The 20,869-nt window shown below is 36.2% G+C and overlaps 1 protein-coding gene and 1 long non-coding RNA gene across 2 annotated transcripts in view; both read left to right on the forward strand.

Moving 5' to 3' along the window:
• LOC136026199 (MFS-type transporter SLC18B1-like) overlaps positions 1–20,869 on the forward strand; it is a 155,245-nt gene that overhangs the window by 79,145 nt on the left and 55,231 nt on the right. Inside the window, exon 7 of the mRNA XM_065702524.1 lies at positions 1,535–1,694. Within this exon, the coding sequence (XP_065558596.1) occupies positions 1,535–1,694 (160 nt within the window). The remainder of the gene's footprint in view (positions 1–1,534; positions 1,695–20,869) is intronic.
• Positions 3,109–14,860, forward strand: LOC136026198 (uncharacterized). Its single transcript, XR_010617239.1, has 2 exons — positions 3,109–3,410; positions 14,357–14,860. It is a non-coding gene; the product is annotated as an uncharacterized LOC136026198 (long non-coding RNA).

The following is a 20,869-nucleotide window of genomic DNA, read 5'->3' on the forward strand; positions in this document are numbered from 1 at the left end:
CTTTGATCAGCTCATCAAGAGCTATCGATTGCCATCGAAAAAAAAATTCTATCTGTTTTAGTTCAAAAGTTGATTTTCTTGCCGTAGGCCAACTTTCTAACGTCACCACTTAGAAAGGAGCAAAGTATAAGCTCCAATCTCCTTAGCAGTGACAGAACTTTTAAAGTTTAAGAGGTACATCTGATAAAATTTCTCTACCTCAATCCCGAGTTCGAAAAAACAAATGATAAACCCAGCGAAAATCACGGCAGCACTTTCGGACCCGTGGGAAAATGCCGCTTTTTGCTTCTGTGAATTTTTCTATTTATCACTCAAAGAAGATATATTGGCTATGGGGCCGGGTAACTGCCGCATATTTTTAACACTTATAGATTTTAGTCCATCTTCAATTTGAAAGTGGTGCCTGCCTACTTGCCTGCTGGAACGGAGCTTTCCACTCGAAAGCAGAAACATGGTTTGATGAAACGAAAGCTTGGCTGCACAACTTCAGATACTCCTCTCTGACATAGGCTACATAACTCCACTTCACTTCGCACACCATAGGCTCTGGCTCGTGGACAAGCAAAAACCATCCTTTTTGGCCCCAGGCGAGAGTTCTGCGGAGCTTTCCAAAATGTAATGCCACATTCATCATTCCAGCCTGAGGTCTACACTTTCCGTAAAAACGGCATAGGTTAGACCCTTACCAGTTTCCAGGAATAATCCGACATCGGCGGCATAGAAAAAAAAAACGGGGACAAAACCAAAGTGTTGCTCTCGCAACACAACAAGACATATGTCTGAATTCTGTTCTTGTACGACATTATATTGGCAAATCCAATATTCGTCTAACAAAAAAACAAGGCGGGGTGACTCCTACATATTTAATTTGCCTAAATTGTGCTTATCCAATAGGTGCAAATTCAATGCACCTAAAAACAACAAGGCATGTGTCTGAATTATGTTCTTGTACGACATTATATTGTCAAATCCAATATTTGTGGAACCAAACAACAAGGCAGGGTGACTCCTACGTATTTAATTTGTCTAAATTATCTTCTAATATGAGAGAACCGCTGTATATTGTATATATGTGAGATTAATAGAAATAATTTTATTCAAGAAAGGGGTTTTGTGTCGAGTTGGATGCATAAGATAAAAACACACTTTACTTTTAGCAGAAATTGTATATATACTAGGCTTAGAATTTCGCTTTTAGCTGGGGTTCACGCTGAAATCCATCAGTATCATAAAACTTCGAGGGAAGCAATGAAATTGTCTGACAAATTCTATATTTGGACAATTTTTAGTTGTATAGCAAATATGGGCACCCTAAGAGGTAAGGGGTAGGTCAGGTATTCCTCCCCCCTCCTGAATGTCCAAGAATGTATGAAAAGAGAAAAATCTATACTGTTCGAGAAAGGACACTAGGGATAAAAGTCTGTTTTCGAACCCCTCTTCTCTTGAAATTTTCACACATATATCTCTGTTTGAAACTTTAAATATTAAAGAACAATATTAGCACATATCTATAATCATTCATATTGTATTGCAGTCATGGACTCGGCTGATGATGAGTTTGGCTCAAATGATTGGTCCAATTGCTGGTGGAGCATTGTACGAATATGGCGGTTTCAAAATGCCATTTTTCGTGATGGGAGCTATTCAAACTGTGATTAGTCTAATTTCACTTCCTTTGTTGCCAGATTACCCAGGTAAACCTAAAAAACTTGTATGCAAAATATACACAACAAGTGTCATAAATATAATATGCTTAGCGAGGAGACCTCAAACTTGATATTGCGTAAGTTTATGTTCGGTTTCGGAAACTTCCAACATGCAGCAACAAAACAGAATATCTGAATGTACAATCTGTAAATCTTGAAAATATAATTGAAAAAAAAACGAAAAAAAAGAGGACATAATTAATACCAGTGCAAAAAAAGGAATTTTTCTTTTTATTCAAGGTTGGGGGCTGTATGTTTTCTATATGGGTTTTTGACATTGTTGATTCGAATGGTGTACCTCCTGTTAAAGTTCGACGCAGTTTTCGAGGGTTTGGGTATTTCTTCAAAATTTCCATAAATTTGTTTTCAAAATGACATTTTACTATTAAGACTGATCGAAACAACAGTTAACATTGCTGAATCAGCTACAAATGATCAGTTTTATCACTATAATAGCTGGGTCCCGGCGGCTTCACCGCCGGGCCCCAGCATGGCACGCGGCAGACTTCTATATATGGATTCTCATTGTCCCTTGTGTTCTAACCGCAGACAGTGCTGGGTCTCGGCGGCATCGCCACCGGGCCCAAGAATGGCACGCGGCAGGCTTCTATATATGGATTCTCATTGTCCCTTGTGTTCTAACCACAGACAGTGCTGGGTCCCGGCGGCTTTGCCACTGGTCCCCTCGGGCCCCAGCATGGCAAGCGATAGGCTTCTACATATGGATTCTCATTGTCCCTTTTGTTCTGGGTCTCTGCAACGATATGTCATTTCTGGATCGAATTGATGACGTAAATTGGTTTGGTTTTCTGTTTTAAGGCTTTTGAATTGCTTTAATCCATTGTCAAAATATATAGAAATACTAAATGTTGGTGTGGCGCTTCGCGCCACACGAACACCTAGTTGGTGGAGGTGCTTCGCGCCCCCCCAAAGCCCCCCGCGCGCGTAAGTCGTTACGCACCATATTAGTTATGCGCCATTGTAGTTGTGTCACTGGGTACCACCTGTGAATATATATATATATATATATATATATATATATATATATATATATATATATATATATATATATATATATATATATATATGTATATATATATATATATATATATATATATATATATATATATATATATATATATATAATATAATATATATATACATAAATATATATATATATATATATATATATATATATATATATATATATATATATATATATATATATATATATATTTATATATATACTAGCTGTTGGGGTGGCGCTTCGCGCCACCCCAACACCTAGTTGGTGGGGCGCTTTGCGCCCCCCAAGCCCCCCCCGCGCGCGTAAGTCGTACCGCGCCATATTAGTTACGCGCCATTGTAGCTGTGTCCCTGTGTCCCACCTGTGAATAGAGATAGATATAAATATATATTTTTAACTACGTAAAACATGCGAATATACAACATTCTTCGCTGTCCCATTGTCTGTGCATATAAATAGCATTTATATTCCCTGTGTCCCGGTCGTCATTTGTGTCCTGGTGTCCCAGTTTGTAATTTCTCTTTGAGTGTCCCGGTCGTCATTTATATTTCCTGTGTCCCAGTGTCCCGGTCGTCATTTGTGTCCCGGTGTCCCGGTCTGTAATTTCTATTCAAACAATCCCTGTGTCTCAGTCGTCAATTATATATCCCGCCTGTGCCCCCGGCGTCCCCGTTGTAGTTGTGTCCCTGTGTCCCGGTCGTCATTTATATTTCCGGTCGTGATTTGTGTCCGGGTGTCCCAGTCTGTAATTTTTCTTTGAGGTTCCCGGTCGTCATTTATATTCCCTCTGTGTCGGTCGTCATTTGTGTCCCGGTCTGTAATTTATCTTTGAGTGTTTTTTCTTTTTAGTTTTTTTTTAGTTTTTTACATTTTTTCAGTTTTTTTTCTTCTTTATTTTTCAGCGTCACTATGAAGTACTTATCGCCGAACCTTTTTTTTTTTAACTTAAATCTGGTAGGCATTGATGACCTTATCCAAGTCAAAATCCCAAACCCAATCATCATCGCTATCATTTTCAGTTTTGATATGTTTTGACTCTCGCTTTCCAGGTGGATTTTCATCTAACTGCGCGGTTTTGCGTTCTTTAGCCGCAAGCCTGTTTTCTTGCTGTTCTTGTGATTCCTCGGCACGCTTTCTTTTCTTACTTTCTCTATCAGCTGCAAGTCTGTTTTCTTGCTGTCCTTGTGATTCCTCGGCACGCTTTCTTTTCTTACTTTCTCTATCAGCAGCAAGTTTTTTGGCATAGACTCTTTGAGCAGCTTCCTCGGCTGTTGCCATTGTAGGTTCTTCAGTCATTTTACAATTAAACATTTTTCCGTGAACGCATGTCTTAAATATCTTTAATGACGTCACCGTCATAGCAAAAATGACGACAACTAACTTCATGACGTCAGTCGACACAGAAACATGACGTCACCTGACAGACAGACACACAGACAGACAACTTATTTATATATATATATATATATATATATATATATATATATATATATATATATATATATATATATATATATATATATATATATATATATATATATATATATTATATATATATATATATATATATATATATATATATATATATATATATATATATATATATGTATATGTTTACATATATATGTATATGTTTTCTTAACTACGTAAAACTTGCGAATTTTCAACATTCTTCGCTGTCCCATTGTCTGCTCATATAAATAAATTGTGAGGTTTACCGACTCTTGAACATGCAACATATTATTGTCCATGGGAAAACAATCCGTATTCTGATCTATACCGCATTTTTCTAATGATTGCCCTTGAGCTTTGTTGATGGTGATTGCTAATCGAATATCCCCTGTGTCCCTGTCGTCATTTGTATATGCCCCCTGTGCCCTTCCGGCGTCCCCGTTGTAGTAGTGTCCCTGTGTTCCGGTCGTCATTTATATTCCCTGTGTCATGGTGTCCCGGTCGTCATTTGTGTCCCGGTGTCTCGGTCTGTAATTTCTCTTTCATTATCCCGGTCGTCATTTATATACCCTGTGTCCCGGTCGTCATTTATATTCCTTGTGTCCCGGTGTCCCATTCTGTAGCGTCACAAAGTCTTCAATGGCTCTGGTGGTGCAGCCAGTTGAGGAAGTTTAACTTTTCCTGAGGCGCAACACATTCCCATTGTTTCTCCATTAAACTTCAAGGCCTTGCAATAGGGACAAATTTTAGACATAGTCCCGATTTGAACACATCTACTCAAGCTATAATCATCGACTGGGCTGTACCTGAATGCCAGGCGATAATTTTGACGTTGCTCTTGTGATTCCTTGGCACGCTTTCTTTTGGCATTATCTCTTTGAGCCGCAAGCCTGTTTTCACGTTGCTCTTGTGATTCCTCGGCACGCTTTCTTTTGGCATTATCTCTTTGAGCCGCAAGCCTGTTTTCACGTTGTTCTTGTGTTTCCTCGGCATGATTTTTTCGGTAATTTCTCTTTGGGCCTCAAGCCTGTTTCCACGTTGTTCTTGTCATTCCTCGGCACGATTTTTTTGGTAATTTCTCTCTGAGACGCAAGCCTGTTTTCACTGTGTTCTTGTGATTCCTCGGCACGCTTTCTTTTGGTATTATCTCCTTGAGCCGCGAGCCTGTTTTCACGTTGTTCTTCTGATTCCTCGGCACGATTTTTTTGGTAATTTCTCTCTAAGACGCAAGCCTGTTTTCACTGTGTTCTTGTGATTCCTCGGCATGCTTTCTTTTCTTACTTTTTCTTTTAGCCGCAAGCCTTTTGGCACTAACTCTTTGAGCCGCTTCCTTGGCTGTTTCTTCTGCCATTGTAGAATTTATACTAAAATTTCTTTTGAATCAACTCTTTGAGCAGCTTCCTCGGCTGTTTTTTCTCCCAATGTAGGATTTATACTGAAATTTCTCTTTGAATCGCCCCCTTATATACTTATAATGACGTCATATGCGGAGAAATACACAAACTTACAGCTTATCTATATATATAAAAATAAGTTGTCTGTCTGTTTGTCTGTCTGTCAGGTGACGTCATGTTTCTGTGTCGACTGACGTCATGAAGTTAGTTGTCCTCATTTTAAAAAACTTGCTGCTGATAGAGAAAGTCAGAAAAGAAAGCGTGCCGAGGAATAAAAAGAACAGCAAGGAAACAGGCTTGAGGCTGATAGAGAAAGAAAGAACAGAAAGCGTGCCGAGGAATCAAAAGAACAGCAAGGAAACAGGCTTGAGGCTGATAGAGAAAGAAAGAACAGAAAGCGTGCCGAGGAACTACCAGAGCAACGCGAAAACAGACTTGCTGCTGAAAGAGAAAATGAAAAAAGAAGGCGTGCCGAGGAATCACAAGAACAGCAAGAAATCAGGCTTGCTGCTGATAGAGAAAGTAAGAAAAGAAAGCGTGCCGAGGAATCACTAGAACAGCAAGAAATCAGGCTTGCTGCTGATAGAGAAAGTAAGAAAAGAAAGCGTGCCGAGGAATCAGAGCAACCTGATAGTTATCGCCTGGCATTCAGGTACAGCCCAGTCGATGATTATAGCTTGAGTAGATGTGTTCAAATCGGGACAATGTCTAAAATTTTTCCCTATTGTAAGGCCTTGAAATTCAATGGTGAAACAATGGGAATGTGTTGCGCCTCAGGAAAAGTTAAACTTCCTCTATTGGCTGCACCACCAGGGCCATTGAAGACTTTCCTTACTGGAACTACGTCAGAATCTAAGCGTTTTTGTCAAAAATCAGAAAATACAACTCATGTTTCCAAATGACGTCGTTTGGAGCCCAAATCGAAAATCCAGATCAATTTATGTCTATTTTCAAAGTAAAAGGGCAAATTTATCATAGAGCAGGGTCCCTTCTACCATTCTCAGGTGAGAATCATAAATTTTTACAATTGTACTTCATCAGTGATAGAAATTCTGAATTGAATGCACGTTGCGAAATTTCTCCCAACGTTGAAAGGACAATCATTTCCCAATTGCAACATCTTTTCCACGAAAATAATAATTTAGTGCGTCTGTTCAAAACAGCCATCGATTTGATGCCTACTGATACGCATAAAATTGTTATTTCCGCTGACAAAACGCCTCCTGGCCAACATGTGCGTAGATACAATGCTCCAACTGTCGACAAAGTGGCAATGGTTATGGTCGGTGATCAGTTTTTACCTCGAGATATTATTCTTCATAAGCGAAACGCTCAGTTGTTAAGAATTGCTGAAACTCATCGATGCTACGATGCCCTACTATATCCTGTCATTTTTTGGGATGGAGCCGACGGCTATCACTTTAATATTAAATTGATGAATCCAGCCGCTAACAAAGAAATGAATAGGAAATGTTGTGCAATGTATTATTATTCCTATAGACTAATGATTCGGCAGGACGAAGAAAATTATATTTTAAAATGCCGTGAATTGTTTCACCAATTTGTCGTTGATATGTATGCTAAAATTGAATCAGAACGTTTGCTATATATCCGCCTGAATCAGACCAAGCTCCGCTCTGAACAATACATTCATTTGCGAGATGCAGTTGTAAATGACGGTAATACCACAAACGTTGGAAGATTAACAATTTTACCTTCGTCATATGCTGGCAGTCCCCGTCATATGCATGAATATGCTCAAGATGCTATTGCGTATGTTCGTCTCTATGGTCGTCCAGATTTATTTATTACATTTACATGTAATCAATCTTGGGACGAGATGCCTTCGTATTACACGTGGAATACTAAAAATAAAGTATTTGAACGTCGAAAACAGGGTAAGTCAGTCGACGGCCAACCTACCATTTTCAAAGATACCACGATAGGAAGACTCTACACCGTTCACCCCAATCAACATGAATGCTTCTTTCTACGCCTGCTTTTGGTGAATGTACCCGGTCCGACATCCTTTGAGTATTTGAGAACTGTTAACGGTACTATACATGACACTTACCGTAGTGCATGCCAAACTCTGAATTTATTGGAGAATGACCAACACTGGGATAACTGCATCAATGACGCGTGCGAAACGTCAACCCCAAGTCAAATTCGTTCATTGTTTGGCATCATTTTCACAACTTGCTCTCCATCAGCTCCTACAGAGTTATGGGAAAAATATAAGTAAAAAATATCCGAAGATATACTCCATCGAAAACAGTTAGAGACGTCAGATATGACTTTTGATTTTACATCAGAAATTTATAACTACACTTTAGTTATTATAGAAGATTTGTGCGTACGTATGGCAAACAAACCTCTTCAGGATTTGGGAATGCCTTCACCTAACGGTATCGCTGCTGTTTCGACATGTGTAGAATTGGATCATGAACAAAGTTACAGTACGAGTGAACTATTGTCGTATGTACAAAATAACATTTCCAAGTTAACGTCGGAACAAAAAGACATTTATGATACGATAATGCATTGTGTCGATAACAACGTTGGAGAAATTTTCTTTTTGGATGCGCCAGGAGGTACTGGTAAAACTTTTGTGATAAAACTGATTCTGGCATCAATTCGATCAAAAAATGATATAGCGTTGGCAATTGCGTCGTCCGGAATAGCCGCAACATTGCTGCCTGGTGGAAGAACTGCTCATTCCGCTTTGAAATTGCCTCTGAATTTGCATTCTACAGAAATTCCCACGTGCAATATTTCCAAATCATCTGGGATGGGTAAAGTATTGCAGCAATGCAACTTTATTATTTGGGATGAGTGCACAATGGCACACAAAAAATCGCTCGAGGGTCTGGATCAATGCTTGAAAGATTTGAGAGGGAAGTCGAAACCCTTTGGCAGCACATTAATATTGCTTGCGGGAGATTTCAGGCAAACATTACCTATAATACCTAGATCAACTCCTGCAGACGAAATGAATGCTTGCCTGAAAAATTCTGATTTATGGGCACACGTAAAAATATTAAAATTAACTACAAATATGCGTGTCCGATTGCAAAACGATGACTCTGGTCAAACATTTTCAGATCAATTGCTGGCAATTGGAAACGGAAAGCTCCCAGTAGACTCAATTTCAGGACGTATACGACTACCTGCTGTTTTCTGTAATTTAGTGACGTCCAAAAATGAATTGATTGAAAAAGTATTTCTGAATATTCTAAAAAATTATAAAAATAATAAATGGCTAAGTGAAAGAGCGATTCTCGCACCCAAAAATATAGACGTCCACGAAATCAACAATATTGTTTTGACCAAGATTCGAGACCAGGCAGTCCTTTACAAGTCAGTCGACACAGTTTTGGAACCAAATGAAGCGGTTAATTATCCATCTGAATTTTTAAATTCCATAGATCTTTCAGGGTTTCCACCACACGTGCTACAACTAAAAATAGGCGTTCCAATAATACTTTTAAGAAATATCAACCCACCAAAGCTTTGCAATGGCACGCGACTTGCCGTAAAAAAAACAATGGAAAACCTAATAGAGGCCACAATCTTGACAGGGCCTTTTGAGAGTGAGGTTGTTCTTATTCCTCGCATTCCCATGATTCCAACGGATCTGCCTTTTCAATTTAAAAGATTGCAATTCCCAATTCGATTAGCATTTGCAATCACCATTAACAAAGCTCAAGGTCAATCATTAGAAAAATGTGGTATAGATCTTAATACTGATTGTTTTTCCCATGGACAATTGTACGTTGCATGTTCGAGGGTCGGTAAACCTGACAATCTATTTATATGCAGCGACAATTGGACAGCGAAGAATGTTGTATATTTGCAAGTTTTACGCAGTTAATTTGTATTGTATCTATCTATCTATCTATCTATATAAAAACGAGTTGTGTGTATGCATGTTTGTTTGTTTGTAAAAAGAGCGTTTGCATATGACGTCATTATTAGTACATACGGCTTTGTATATGCACAGACAATGGGAAAGCCAAGAATGTTGTATATTCGCAATTTTTACGTAGTTTGAAACACATATATAAATCTATCTATATTCACAGGTGGGACACAGGGACACAACTACAATGGCGCGTAACTAATATGGCGCGTAACGACTTACGCGCGCGGGGGGGCTATGGGGGGCGCGACTTATATATATATAAATATATATATATATATATATATATATATATATATATATATATATATATATATATATATATATATATATAAGTTATTTGTCTGTGGGTCTGTCGAGTGACGTCATGTCGTCATGAAGTTAGTTGTCGTCATGTTTGTTATGACGATGACGTCATTAAATGTATTTAAGAAAATCGTTCAAAGACAAATTTTTTATTGTAAGAAGATCGTGGACGGAAAAAGCCGAGGAAGCTGCTCAAAGAGTCTATGCCAAAAAACTTGCGGCTGATAGAGAAAGTAAGAAAAGAAAGCGTGCCAAGGAATCACAAGAACAGCAAGAAAACAGGCTTGCGGCTAAAGAACGCAAAACCGCGCAGTTAGATGAAAATCGACCTGGACAGCGAGAGTCAAAACATCAAAACTGAAAATGATAGCGATGATGATTGGTTTGGGATTTTGACTTGGATAAGGTCATCAATGCCTACCAGATTTTAGTTGAGAAAACAAAGGTTCGGCGATATGTATTTCATAGTGACGCTGAAAAATAAAGAAGAAAAAGAAAACTGAAAAAAGGAAAAAGGTAAAAAACTAAAAAAAACTAAAAAGAAAAAACACTCAAAGAGAAATTACAGACCGGGACACAAATGACGACCGGGACAGTGTGAATATAAATGACGACCGGGACACTGAAAGAGAAATTACAGAGTGGGATACCGGGACCCAAATGACGACCGGGACACAGGGAATATAAATGACGACCAAGACACAGGTATTTAAGAATATGTTCAAAGACAAACTTTTAATTGTAAGAAGATCGTTGAAAGAGAAATTTCTAATTGTAAAATGACTGAAGAACCTACAATGGCAACACCCGAGGAAGCTGCTCAAAACGAATGTATTCAAGCCGAAGTAGCTGAGTTGGTAAAGCGTTATGTTTCAGGTTCTAGGTCCGAGAGGCCCCAGGTTTGAACCTTGGCTTTAGCATTAATACAAAAGAAGAAAAAAACTAAAAAAGGTAAAAACTACAAAAAAAACTAAAAAGAAAATACTAAAAAAAACTAAAAAAGCTAAAAAACTAAAAAAAGCAAATAAAAGGTAAAAAACTTAAACCAAAAAGGAAAAAAAAACTAAAAAAAACTAAAAAAGGTAAAAACTACAAAAAAACTAAAAAGAAAAAAAAACTAAAAACTAATAAAAAAACTAAAAAAAGGAAAAAACTGAAAAATAAAGGAGAAAAAGAAAACTAAAAGCCAGGACACAGGGAATATAAATGACGACCGGGACTCTCAAAGAGAAATTACAGACTGGGACACTGGGACACAAATAACGACCAGGAGATATAAATGACGACCGGGACACTCAAAGATAAATTACAGACCGGGACACCGGGACACAAATGACGACCGGGGCACAGGGAATATAAATGACGAACGGGACGCTCAAAGAGAAATTACAGACTGGGACACTGGGACACGAATGACGACCGGGATACTGGGAATATAAATGACGACCGGGACACAGGGAATGTTCGATTAGCAATCACCATCAACAAAGCTCAAGGGCAATCATTAAAATAATGAGGTATAGATCTGAATACGGATTAGTTTTCCCATGGACAATTTTATGTTGCATTTTCGGTAAACCTGACAATCTAAGACAAAGAGTCGGTAAACCTGACAATCTATTTATATGCACAGACAATGGGACATCGAAGAATGTTGTATATTCGCAAGGTTTACGTAGTTAAAAACATATATATATCTATAACGAAAAGAGAAATCTTTTCTCTTTTATCTATATTCACAGGTGGGACACAGGGACACAACTACAATGGCGCGTAACGACTTACGCGCGTGGGGGGGGGGGGGGCTTGGGGGGGTGCGAAGCGCCCCCACCAACTAGGTGTTGGGGTGGCGTGAAGTGCCACCCTAACAGCTAGTTTTTATATATATAAAAAATTTGTGCAATCACCAGTTTTTATGGCACTTGGTATTAACCAAGTGACATATAGCAATCGCAAATTCTGTCAGTCTGTCGGTCCCGGTTTTGCTACTTTAGGCACTTCCAGGTAAGCTAGGACGATGAAATTTGGCAGGCGTATCAGGAACCGGACCAAATTAAAGTAGAAATAGTTGTTTTCCCGATTTGACCTTCTGGGAGGAGTGGGGGGACCGTTAATTAGGGAAAAATTGAAAAATTGAAGTATTTTTAACATACGAACAGTTGATCACATAGAGATGAAATTCGATGTTTCGAAGGATATCGTGTCTCAGAGCTGCTATTTTAAACCCCGACCGGATCTGGTGACATTGGGGGGGAGTTGGGAGAGGGAAACCTAAAATCTTGGGAGATACTTAGAGTGGAGGGATCGGATGAAACTTGGTGGGAAAAATAAGCACAAGTCCTATATCCAGGATTGTCTTAACTAGAACGGATCCACTCTCTTTAGGGTAGTTGGAGGGGGGCTTAATGCTGAAAAATTAGAAGAAAATGAGGGGTTGGGGGGTGGGAGGGGGAACTCTAAAATCTTGGAAAACAATTAGAGTGGAGGGATCGGGATGAAACTTTGTGGGAAAAATGAGCAGAAGTCTTAGATACGTCGATGACATAATTGGAATGGATCCGTTCTATTGGGGGGGGGTTAGTTCTGAAAAATTAGAAAAAATGAGGCATTTTTAACTTACGAACGGGTGATCGGATCTCCATGAAATTTGATGTTTAGAAGGATATGGTGTCTCAAAGCTCTTATATTAAATCCCGACTGGATCTGGTGACATTGGGGGAGTGTGGGGTGGGGAACCTAAAATCATGGAAAACGCTTAGATTGGAGGAATCGGGATGAAACTTGGTGGAAAAAATAAGCAGAAATCTTAGATACGTGATTGACATAATTGGAACGGATCCGCTCTATTGGGAGGGGGGTTAATCCTGAAAAATTAGGAAAAATGACGTATTTTTAACTTACGAAGGAGTGATCGGATCTTCATGAAACTTCATATTTAGAAGGACCTCGTAACTCAGATCTCTTATTTTAAATCTCAACCAGATCCAGCGTCATTGGGGGGCAGTTGGGGGGACCAGAAATCTTAGAAAATACTTAAAGCGGAGAGACCAGGATGAAACTGGATGGGAAGAATAAAAACCTGTCTAAGATACGTGACTGACATAACCAGACCGGATCTGCTCTCTTTGGTGGAGTTGGGGGGGGGGTAATTTTGAAAATTGAGGTACTTGTAACTTACCAAAGGGTGACCAGATCTTAATGAAATTTGATATTTAAAAGGATCTTGTGCTTTAAAGCTCTAACTTTAAATTCCGACCAGATCGTGTGTCATTGGGGGCAGATGGAGGTTGAAACCGGAATTCCTGGAAAACGTGGGTATTTTATGTTACGAATAGGTGATCGGATATTAATGAAATTTGATATTTAGCAGGAATTCATGTCTCGGAGCTCTTATTTCAAATCCCGACTAGATCTTTTGACCTTGGGGGAGTTGGTGGGGGAAATCTTGGAAAACCCTTGGAGTGGAGGAATCGGGATGAAGCTTGGTGGATAGAATAAGCAAGTGTCCTTGATACGTGATTGACGTAACCGTACTGAATTCGCCCTCTTTGGGGGATTTGGGGGGAGGGGTTCAGTGATTTGGCGAGTTTGGTGCTTCTGGACGTGCAAGGACGATAAAAATTGGTAGGAGTGTCAGGGAGCTGCACAAATTGACTTGATAAAGTCGTTTTCCCAGATTCGACCATCTAAGTGTTTAAAGGGAGAGGAAAAATTGGAAAAAATTAGATATTTACAAGTTACGAGTGTGTAATCGGATCTCAATGAATTTTGATATTTAGAAAGACATCGTGACTCAAAGCTCTTATTTTAAATCCTGACCGGCATTAAGCCTCTGATTTTCCTTTTAAATCAAACTATTGATCCTTAGAATTTTGTTAGAGCTCATACCTCTTGTTTTACATTTTAAGCAATTTAATAATAGTTTCTTTATGATGTTAATTGACACTTTGACAAATTTTCTTTGAGCAGCAAGCATTCTAAACTTCAACAATTGCTACTAAACTTCAAACTTTTGGTTTTCTGTATTAAGGTTTTCGAATTGCTTTAATCCATTGTCAAAATATATTGAAATATTTCTGTAATCACCAGTTTTTTACATTTTAAACAATTTAATAAAATTTAAAAAGAGCCTCAATTTTTTTTTATACTTTCATTTTATCTGTTAGCTGTTACAATATGACGTCAAAGTGTAACGGACAGACGGACGGACACTACATTTTTATATATATAGAAGACTAGCTGTTGGGAATTGGGGTGGCGCTTCGCGCCACCCCAACACCTAGTTGGTGGGGCACTTCGCGAACCCCCAAGCCCCCCCCGCGCGCGTAAGTCGTTACGCGCCATATTAGTTACGCGCCATTGTAGCTGTGTCCCTGTGTCCCACCTGTGAATAGAGATAGATATAAATATATATTTTAACTACGTAAAACATGCGAATATACAACATTCTTCGCTGTCCCATTGTCTGTGCATATAAATAGCATTTATATTCCCTGTGTCCCGGTCGTCATTTGTGTCCTGATGTCCCAGTTTGTATTTTCTCTTTGAGGGTCCCGGTCGTCATTTATATTCCCTGTGTCCCAGTGTCCCGGTCGTCATTTGTGTCCCGGTCTGTAATTTCTATTCAAACAATCCCTGTGTCCCAGTCGTCAATTATATATCCCGCCTGTGCCCCGGCGTCCCCGTTGTAGTTGTGTCCCTGCGTCCCGGTTGATATGTTTTGACTCTCGCTTTCCCGGGTTGATTTTCATCTAACTGCGCGGTTTTGCGTTCTTTAGCCGCAAGCCTGTTTTCTTGCTGTTCTTGTGATTCCTTGATTCCTCGGCACGCTTTCTTTTCTGACTTTCTCTATCAGCAGCAAGTTTTTTGGCATAGACTCTTTGAGCATCTTCATCGGATTTTGCCATTGTAAGTTCTTCAGTCATTTTAAACTTAAACATTAATAGATTTCTACGTGAACATATGTCTTAAATATCTTGAATGACGTCACCGTCAAAGCAAAAATGACGACAACTAATTTCATGACGTCAGCCGACACAGAAACATGACGTCACCTGATCCACAGACAGACAGACAGACAACTTATTTTTATATATATAGATATATATATATATATATATATATATATATATATATATATATATATATATATATATATATATATATATATATATATATATATATATATATATATATATATATATATATATATATATATATATATATATACATATATATATACATATATATATATATATATATATATATATACATATATATATATATATATATATATATATATATATATATATATATATATATATATATATATATATATATATATATATATATATATATATATATATATATATATATATATATATGCCCGTTGTTGTTGTTTCCCTGTGTCCCGGTCGTCATATGTGTCCCGGTGTTCCAGTCTGTAATTTCTCTTTGAGTGTCGCGGTCGTCATTTATATTCCCTGTGTCGCGGTGTCCCGGTCGTCATTTTTGTCTCGGTCGTCATTTGTGTTCCGGTGTTTCGGTCTGTAATTTCTCTTTGAGTGTCCTGGTCGTCATTTATATTCCCTGTGTCCCGGTCGTCATTTATATTCCCTATGTCCCGGTGTCCCGGTCGTCATTTGTGTCCCGATGTCCCGGTGTGTAATTTCGTTAATCAACAAACATGACGTCAGTCGACACACAAACATGACGTCACTCGACACACACACACACAGACAACTTATTTTTATATATCTAAAGTAAGAAATGAAAGCATGCCGAGGAATCAGAGCAACCTGAAAGTTATCGCCTGGCATTCAGGTACAGCCCAGTCGATGATTATAGCTTGAGTAGATGTGTTCAAATCGGGACTATGTCTAAAATTTGTCCCTATTGCAAGGCCTTGAAATTCAATGGTGAAACAATGGGAATGTGTTGCGCCTCAGGAAAAGTTAAACTTCATCTATTGGCTGCACCACCAGAGCCATTGAAGACTTTCCTTACTGGAACTACGTCAGAATCTAAGTGTTTTTTATCACAAATCGGAAAATATAACTCATGTTTCCAAATGACGTCGTTTGAGCCCAAATCGAAAATCCAGATCAATTTATGTCTACTTTCAAAGTAAAAGGGCAAATTTATCATAGAGCAGGGTCCCTTCTACCATTCTCAGGCGAGAATTATAAATTTTACAATTGTACTTCATCAGTGATAGAAATTCTGAATTGAATGCACGTTGCGAAATTTCTCCCAACATTGAAAGGACAATCGTTTCCCAATTGCAACATCTTTTCCACGAAAATAATAATTTGGTGCGTCTGTTCAAAACAGCCATCGATTTGATGCCTACTGATACGCATAAAATTTTTATTTCCGCTGACAAAACGCCTCTTTCTTTTTAGTTTTTTTTTTGGTTTTACTTTTTTAAAGTTTTTTTAGTTTTTCTTCTTTTTCTTTTTAGTTTTTTTATTTTAATTTTTTTAGTTTTGTTTTTCTCCTTTATTTTTCATTTTTTTCATTTTTTTCCTTTTTTTTTCTTTTTTAGTTTCTTTAGTTTTTTAGCTTTTTTAGTTTTTTTTAGTTTTTAGTTTTTTTCTTTTTATTTTTTTGTAGTTTTTACCTTTTTTAGTTTTTTTAGTTTTTTTTTTACTAATGTCCTGGTCGTCATTTATACTCCCTGTGTCCCGGTCGTCATTTGTGTCCCGGTGCTTTGTTGATGGTCATTGCTAATCGAACATTCCTTGTGTCCCGGTCGCTTTCTCTTTGAGTGTCCCGGTCGTCATTTATATTCCCTATGTGCCGGTGTCCCGGTCGTCATTTGTGTCCCGATGTCCCGGTCTGTAATTTCGTCAGTCGAAAACATGACGTCAGTCAACACACAAACATGACGTCACCCGACAGACAGACACATCCACAGACAGCTTATTTTTATATATATACTAGCTGTTGGGGTGGCGCTTCGCGCATAAGTCGTTACGCGCCATATTAGTTATGCGCCATTGTAGTTGTGTCCCTATGTCCCACCTGTGAATATAGATATATATATATATATATATGTTTTTAACTACGTAAAACTTGCGAATATACAACATTCTTTGCTGTCCCATTGTCTGTGCATATAAATAGATTGTTTACCGACTCTTGAAAATGCAACATATAATGGTCCATGGGAAAACAATCCGTATTCAGATCTATACCTCATGATTCTAATGATTGCCCTTGAGCTTTGTTGATGGTGATTGCTAATCTACCATTCCCTGTGTCGCCATCGTCATTTATATATCCCCTTGTGCCCCCCGGCATCCCCTTTGTAGTTTTGTCCCTGTGTCCAGGTCGTCATTTGTGTCCCGGTGTCCCAGTCTGTGATTTCTCTTTGAGTGTCCCGGGCGTCATTTATATTCCATGTGTCCCGGTGTCTCGGTCGTCATTTATATCCCCCCGGCGTCCCCGTTGTAGTTGTGTCCCTGTGTCCCGGTCGTCATTTATATTCCCTGTGTCCCGGTCGTCATTTGTATCCCGGTGTCCCGGTCTGTATATACATTCGTTTTTTAGTTTTGTTTTTCTCCTTTATTTTTTTCCTTTTTTATTTTTTTTCTTTTTTAGTTTATTTAGATTTTTAGATTTTTTAGTTTTTTTATTAGTTTTTTTTTTTTTAGTTTTTTTGTAGTTTTTACCTTTTTTTAGTTTTTTTAGTTTTTTTTACTTATATCCTGGTCGTCATTTATACTCCAATGTGTCCCGGTCGTCATTTGTGTCCCGGTGCTTTGTTGATTGCTAATCGAACATTCCTTTTGTCCCGGTCGCTTTCTCTTTGAGTGTCGTCATTCATATTCCCTATGTGCCGGTGTCCCGGTCGTCATTTGTGTCCCGATGTCCCGGTCTGTAATTTCGTCAGTTGAAAACTTATGATGAAATAAATTTTTAATTTTTTCCCTTTTTTTGTTTTTAGTTTTTTTTATTGGTTTTTACCTTTTTTTAGGTTTTTTAGTTTTTTTCTTTTTTCTTTTTAGTTTTTTTTGAAGTTTTTATCTTTTTAGTTTTTTTATTTTTATTTATATTTTTTTAGTTTTCTTTTTCTCCTTTATTTTTCAGTTTTTTCCTTTTTTTAGTTTTTTTTCTTTTTTAGTTCTTTTAGTTTTTACCTTTTTTAGTTTTTTTTAGTTTTTTTAGTTTTTTAGCTTTTTTTGTTTTTTTTTATTAGTTTTTAGTTTATTTTATGGTTTTTTCATTTTTTTAGTTTTTTTTTTTTAGTTTTTTATCTTTTTTTAGTTTTTTTTTAGTTTTTAAGCTTTTTTAGATTTTTTTATTTTGTTTTCTTTTTTTTTGTAGTTTTTGCCTTCTTTAGATTTTTGCTTCTTTTATTTTTTTTAGCTTTTTTAGTTTTTTTTCGTTTTTTCTTTTTAGTTTTTTTGTAGTTTTTATCTTTTTTATTTTTTTGTATTTTTATTCATATTTTTTTAGTTTTCTTTTTCTCTTTTATTTTTCAGTCTTTTCCTTTTTTTAGTTTTTTTCTTTTTTAGTTTTTAGTTTTTTTTTAGTTTTTTACCTTTTTTTAGTTTTTTTAGTTTTTTTAGTTTTTTAGATTTTTTAGTTTTTTTATTAGTTTTTAGTTTTTTTTTGTAGTTTTTGCCTTTTTTTAGTTTTTTCAGTTTTTTTAGTTTTTAGTTTTTTACCTTTTTTTAGTTTTTTTTTAGTTTTTTAGCTTTTTTAGTTTTTTTTTTCTTTTTAGTTTTTTTTGTAGTTTTACCTTTTTTTAGTTTTTTTTCTTATTTTGTACTAGCTGTTGGGGTGGCGCTTCGCGCCACCCCAACACCTAGTTGGTGGGGGCGCTTCGCGCCCCCCCCAAGCCCCCCCGCGCGCGTAAGTCGTTACGCGCCATTGTAGTTGTGTCCCTATGTCCCACCTGTGAATATAGATATATATATATATATATATGGTTTTAACTACGTAAAACTTGCGAATATACAACATTCTTTGCTGTCCCATTGTCTTTGCATATAAATAGATTGTCAGGTTATCCCCCTGTTTCCCCCGGTGTCCCCGTTGTAGTTGTGTCCCTGTGTCCCGGTCGTCATTTATATTCCCTGTGTCCCGGGTCCCGGTCATCATTTGTATCCCGGTGTCCCGGTCTGTATATACATTCGTTTTTTAGTTTTGTTTTTCTCCTTTATTTTTTTCCTTTTTTTTTCTTTTTTAGCTTATTTAGATTTTTAGATTTTTTAGTTTTTTTTATTAGTTTTTAGTTTTTATTTCTTTTTAGTTTTTTTGTCCCGGTCGTCATTTATATCCCCCTGTTTCCCCCGGTGTCCCCGTTGTAGTTGTGTCCCTGTGTCCCGGTCGTTATTTATATTCCCTGTGTCCCGGTCGTCATTTGTATCCCGGTGTACCGGTCTGTATATACATTCGTTTTTTAGTTTTGTTTTTCTCCTTTATTTTTTTCCTTTTTTTTTCTTTTTTAGTTTATTTAGATTTTTAGATTTTTTAGTTTTTTTATTAGTTTTTAGTTTTTTTTTCTTTTTAGTTTTTTTGTAGTTTTTACCTTCTTTTTAGTTTTGTTAATTTTTTTTTTTACTTGTGTCCTGGTCGTCATTTATACTCCCTGTGTCCCGGTGCTTTGTTGATTGCTAATCGAACATTCCTTTTGTCCTGGTCGCTTTCTCTTTGAGTGTCGTCATTTATTTTTTTCTTTTTTAGTTCTTTTAGTTTTTACCTTTTTTAGTTTTTTTTTAGTTTTTAGTTTTTTTAGTTTTTTACCTTTTTTTAGTTTTTTTAGTTTTTTAGCTTTTTTATTTTTTTTATTAGTTTTTAGTTTTTTTGTAGTTTTTGCCTTTTTTTTTAGTTTTTTGTCCTGGTCGCTTTCTCTTTGAGTGTCGTCATTTATTAGTTTTTTCCTTTTTTTTTTTAGTTTTTTATTGGTTTTTACCTTTATTTTAGCTTATTTTTCAGTTTTTTCCTTTTTTTTAGTTTTTTTTTATTTTTTATTTTTTTTAGTTTTTTACCTTTTTTTAGTTTTTTTAGTTTTTTTAGTTTTTTAGCTTTTTTACTTTTTTTATTAGTTTTTAGTTTTTTTTTGTAGTTTTTGCCTTTTTTTAGTTTTTTCAGTTTTTTTTTTAGTTTTTTATTGGTTTTTACCTTTATAGTTTTTTTAGTTTTTTAGCTTTTTTATTTTTTTTATTAGTTTTTAGTTTTTTTTGTAGTTTTTGCCTTTTTTTAGTTTTTTCAGTTTTGACGTCACCTGATCCAGTTTTTTCAGGTGACGTCACCTGACACATCCATCCATCCATCCACAGACAACTTATTTTTATATATATAGATTAGTGTGAAATAATTCAGACGTCATATGCGGACAAACATGACGTCACCTGATCCACAGATCCACACACAGACAACTTATCTATCTAGGCTATATAAAAATAAGTTGTCTGTCTGTGGATGGATGGGTCAGGTGACGTCACCTGAAAAAACTGGATCAGGTGACGTCAAAACTGAAAAAACTAAAAAAGGCAAAAACTACAAAAAAACTAAAAACTAATAAAAAAAAATAAAAAAGCTAAAAAACTAAAAAAACTAAAAAAAGGCAAAAACTACAAAAAAAACTAAAAACTAATAAAAAAGCTAAAAAACTAAAAAAACTAAAAAAAAGGCAAAAACTACAAAAAAAACTAAAAACTAATAAAAAAAAATAAAAAAGCTAAAAACTAAAAAAACTAAAAAAACTAAAAAAAAGATAAAAAACTAAAAAAACTAAAAACTAAAAAAAAAGGAAAAAACTGAAAAATAAGCTAAAATAAAGGTAAAAACCAATAAAAAACTAAAAAAAAAACTGAAAAAACTAAAAAAAGGCAAAAACTACAAAAAAAAACTAAAAACTAATAAAAAAAGTAAAAAAGCTAAAAAACTAAAAAAAACTAAAAAAACTAAAAAAAGGTAAAAAACTAAAAAAATAAAAAATAAAAAAAAACTAAAAAAAAGGAAAAAACTGAAAAATAAGCTAAAATAAAGGTAAAAACCAATAAAAAACTAAAAAGAAAAAAAGGAAAAAACTAAAAAAAATTTTCAT

The sequence above is a fragment of the Artemia franciscana genome, chromosome 4, assembly GCF_032884065.1.
Source record: "Artemia franciscana chromosome 4, ASM3288406v1, whole genome shotgun sequence".
Lineage (NCBI taxonomy): Eukaryota > Metazoa > Arthropoda > Branchiopoda > Anostraca > Artemiidae > Artemia > Artemia franciscana.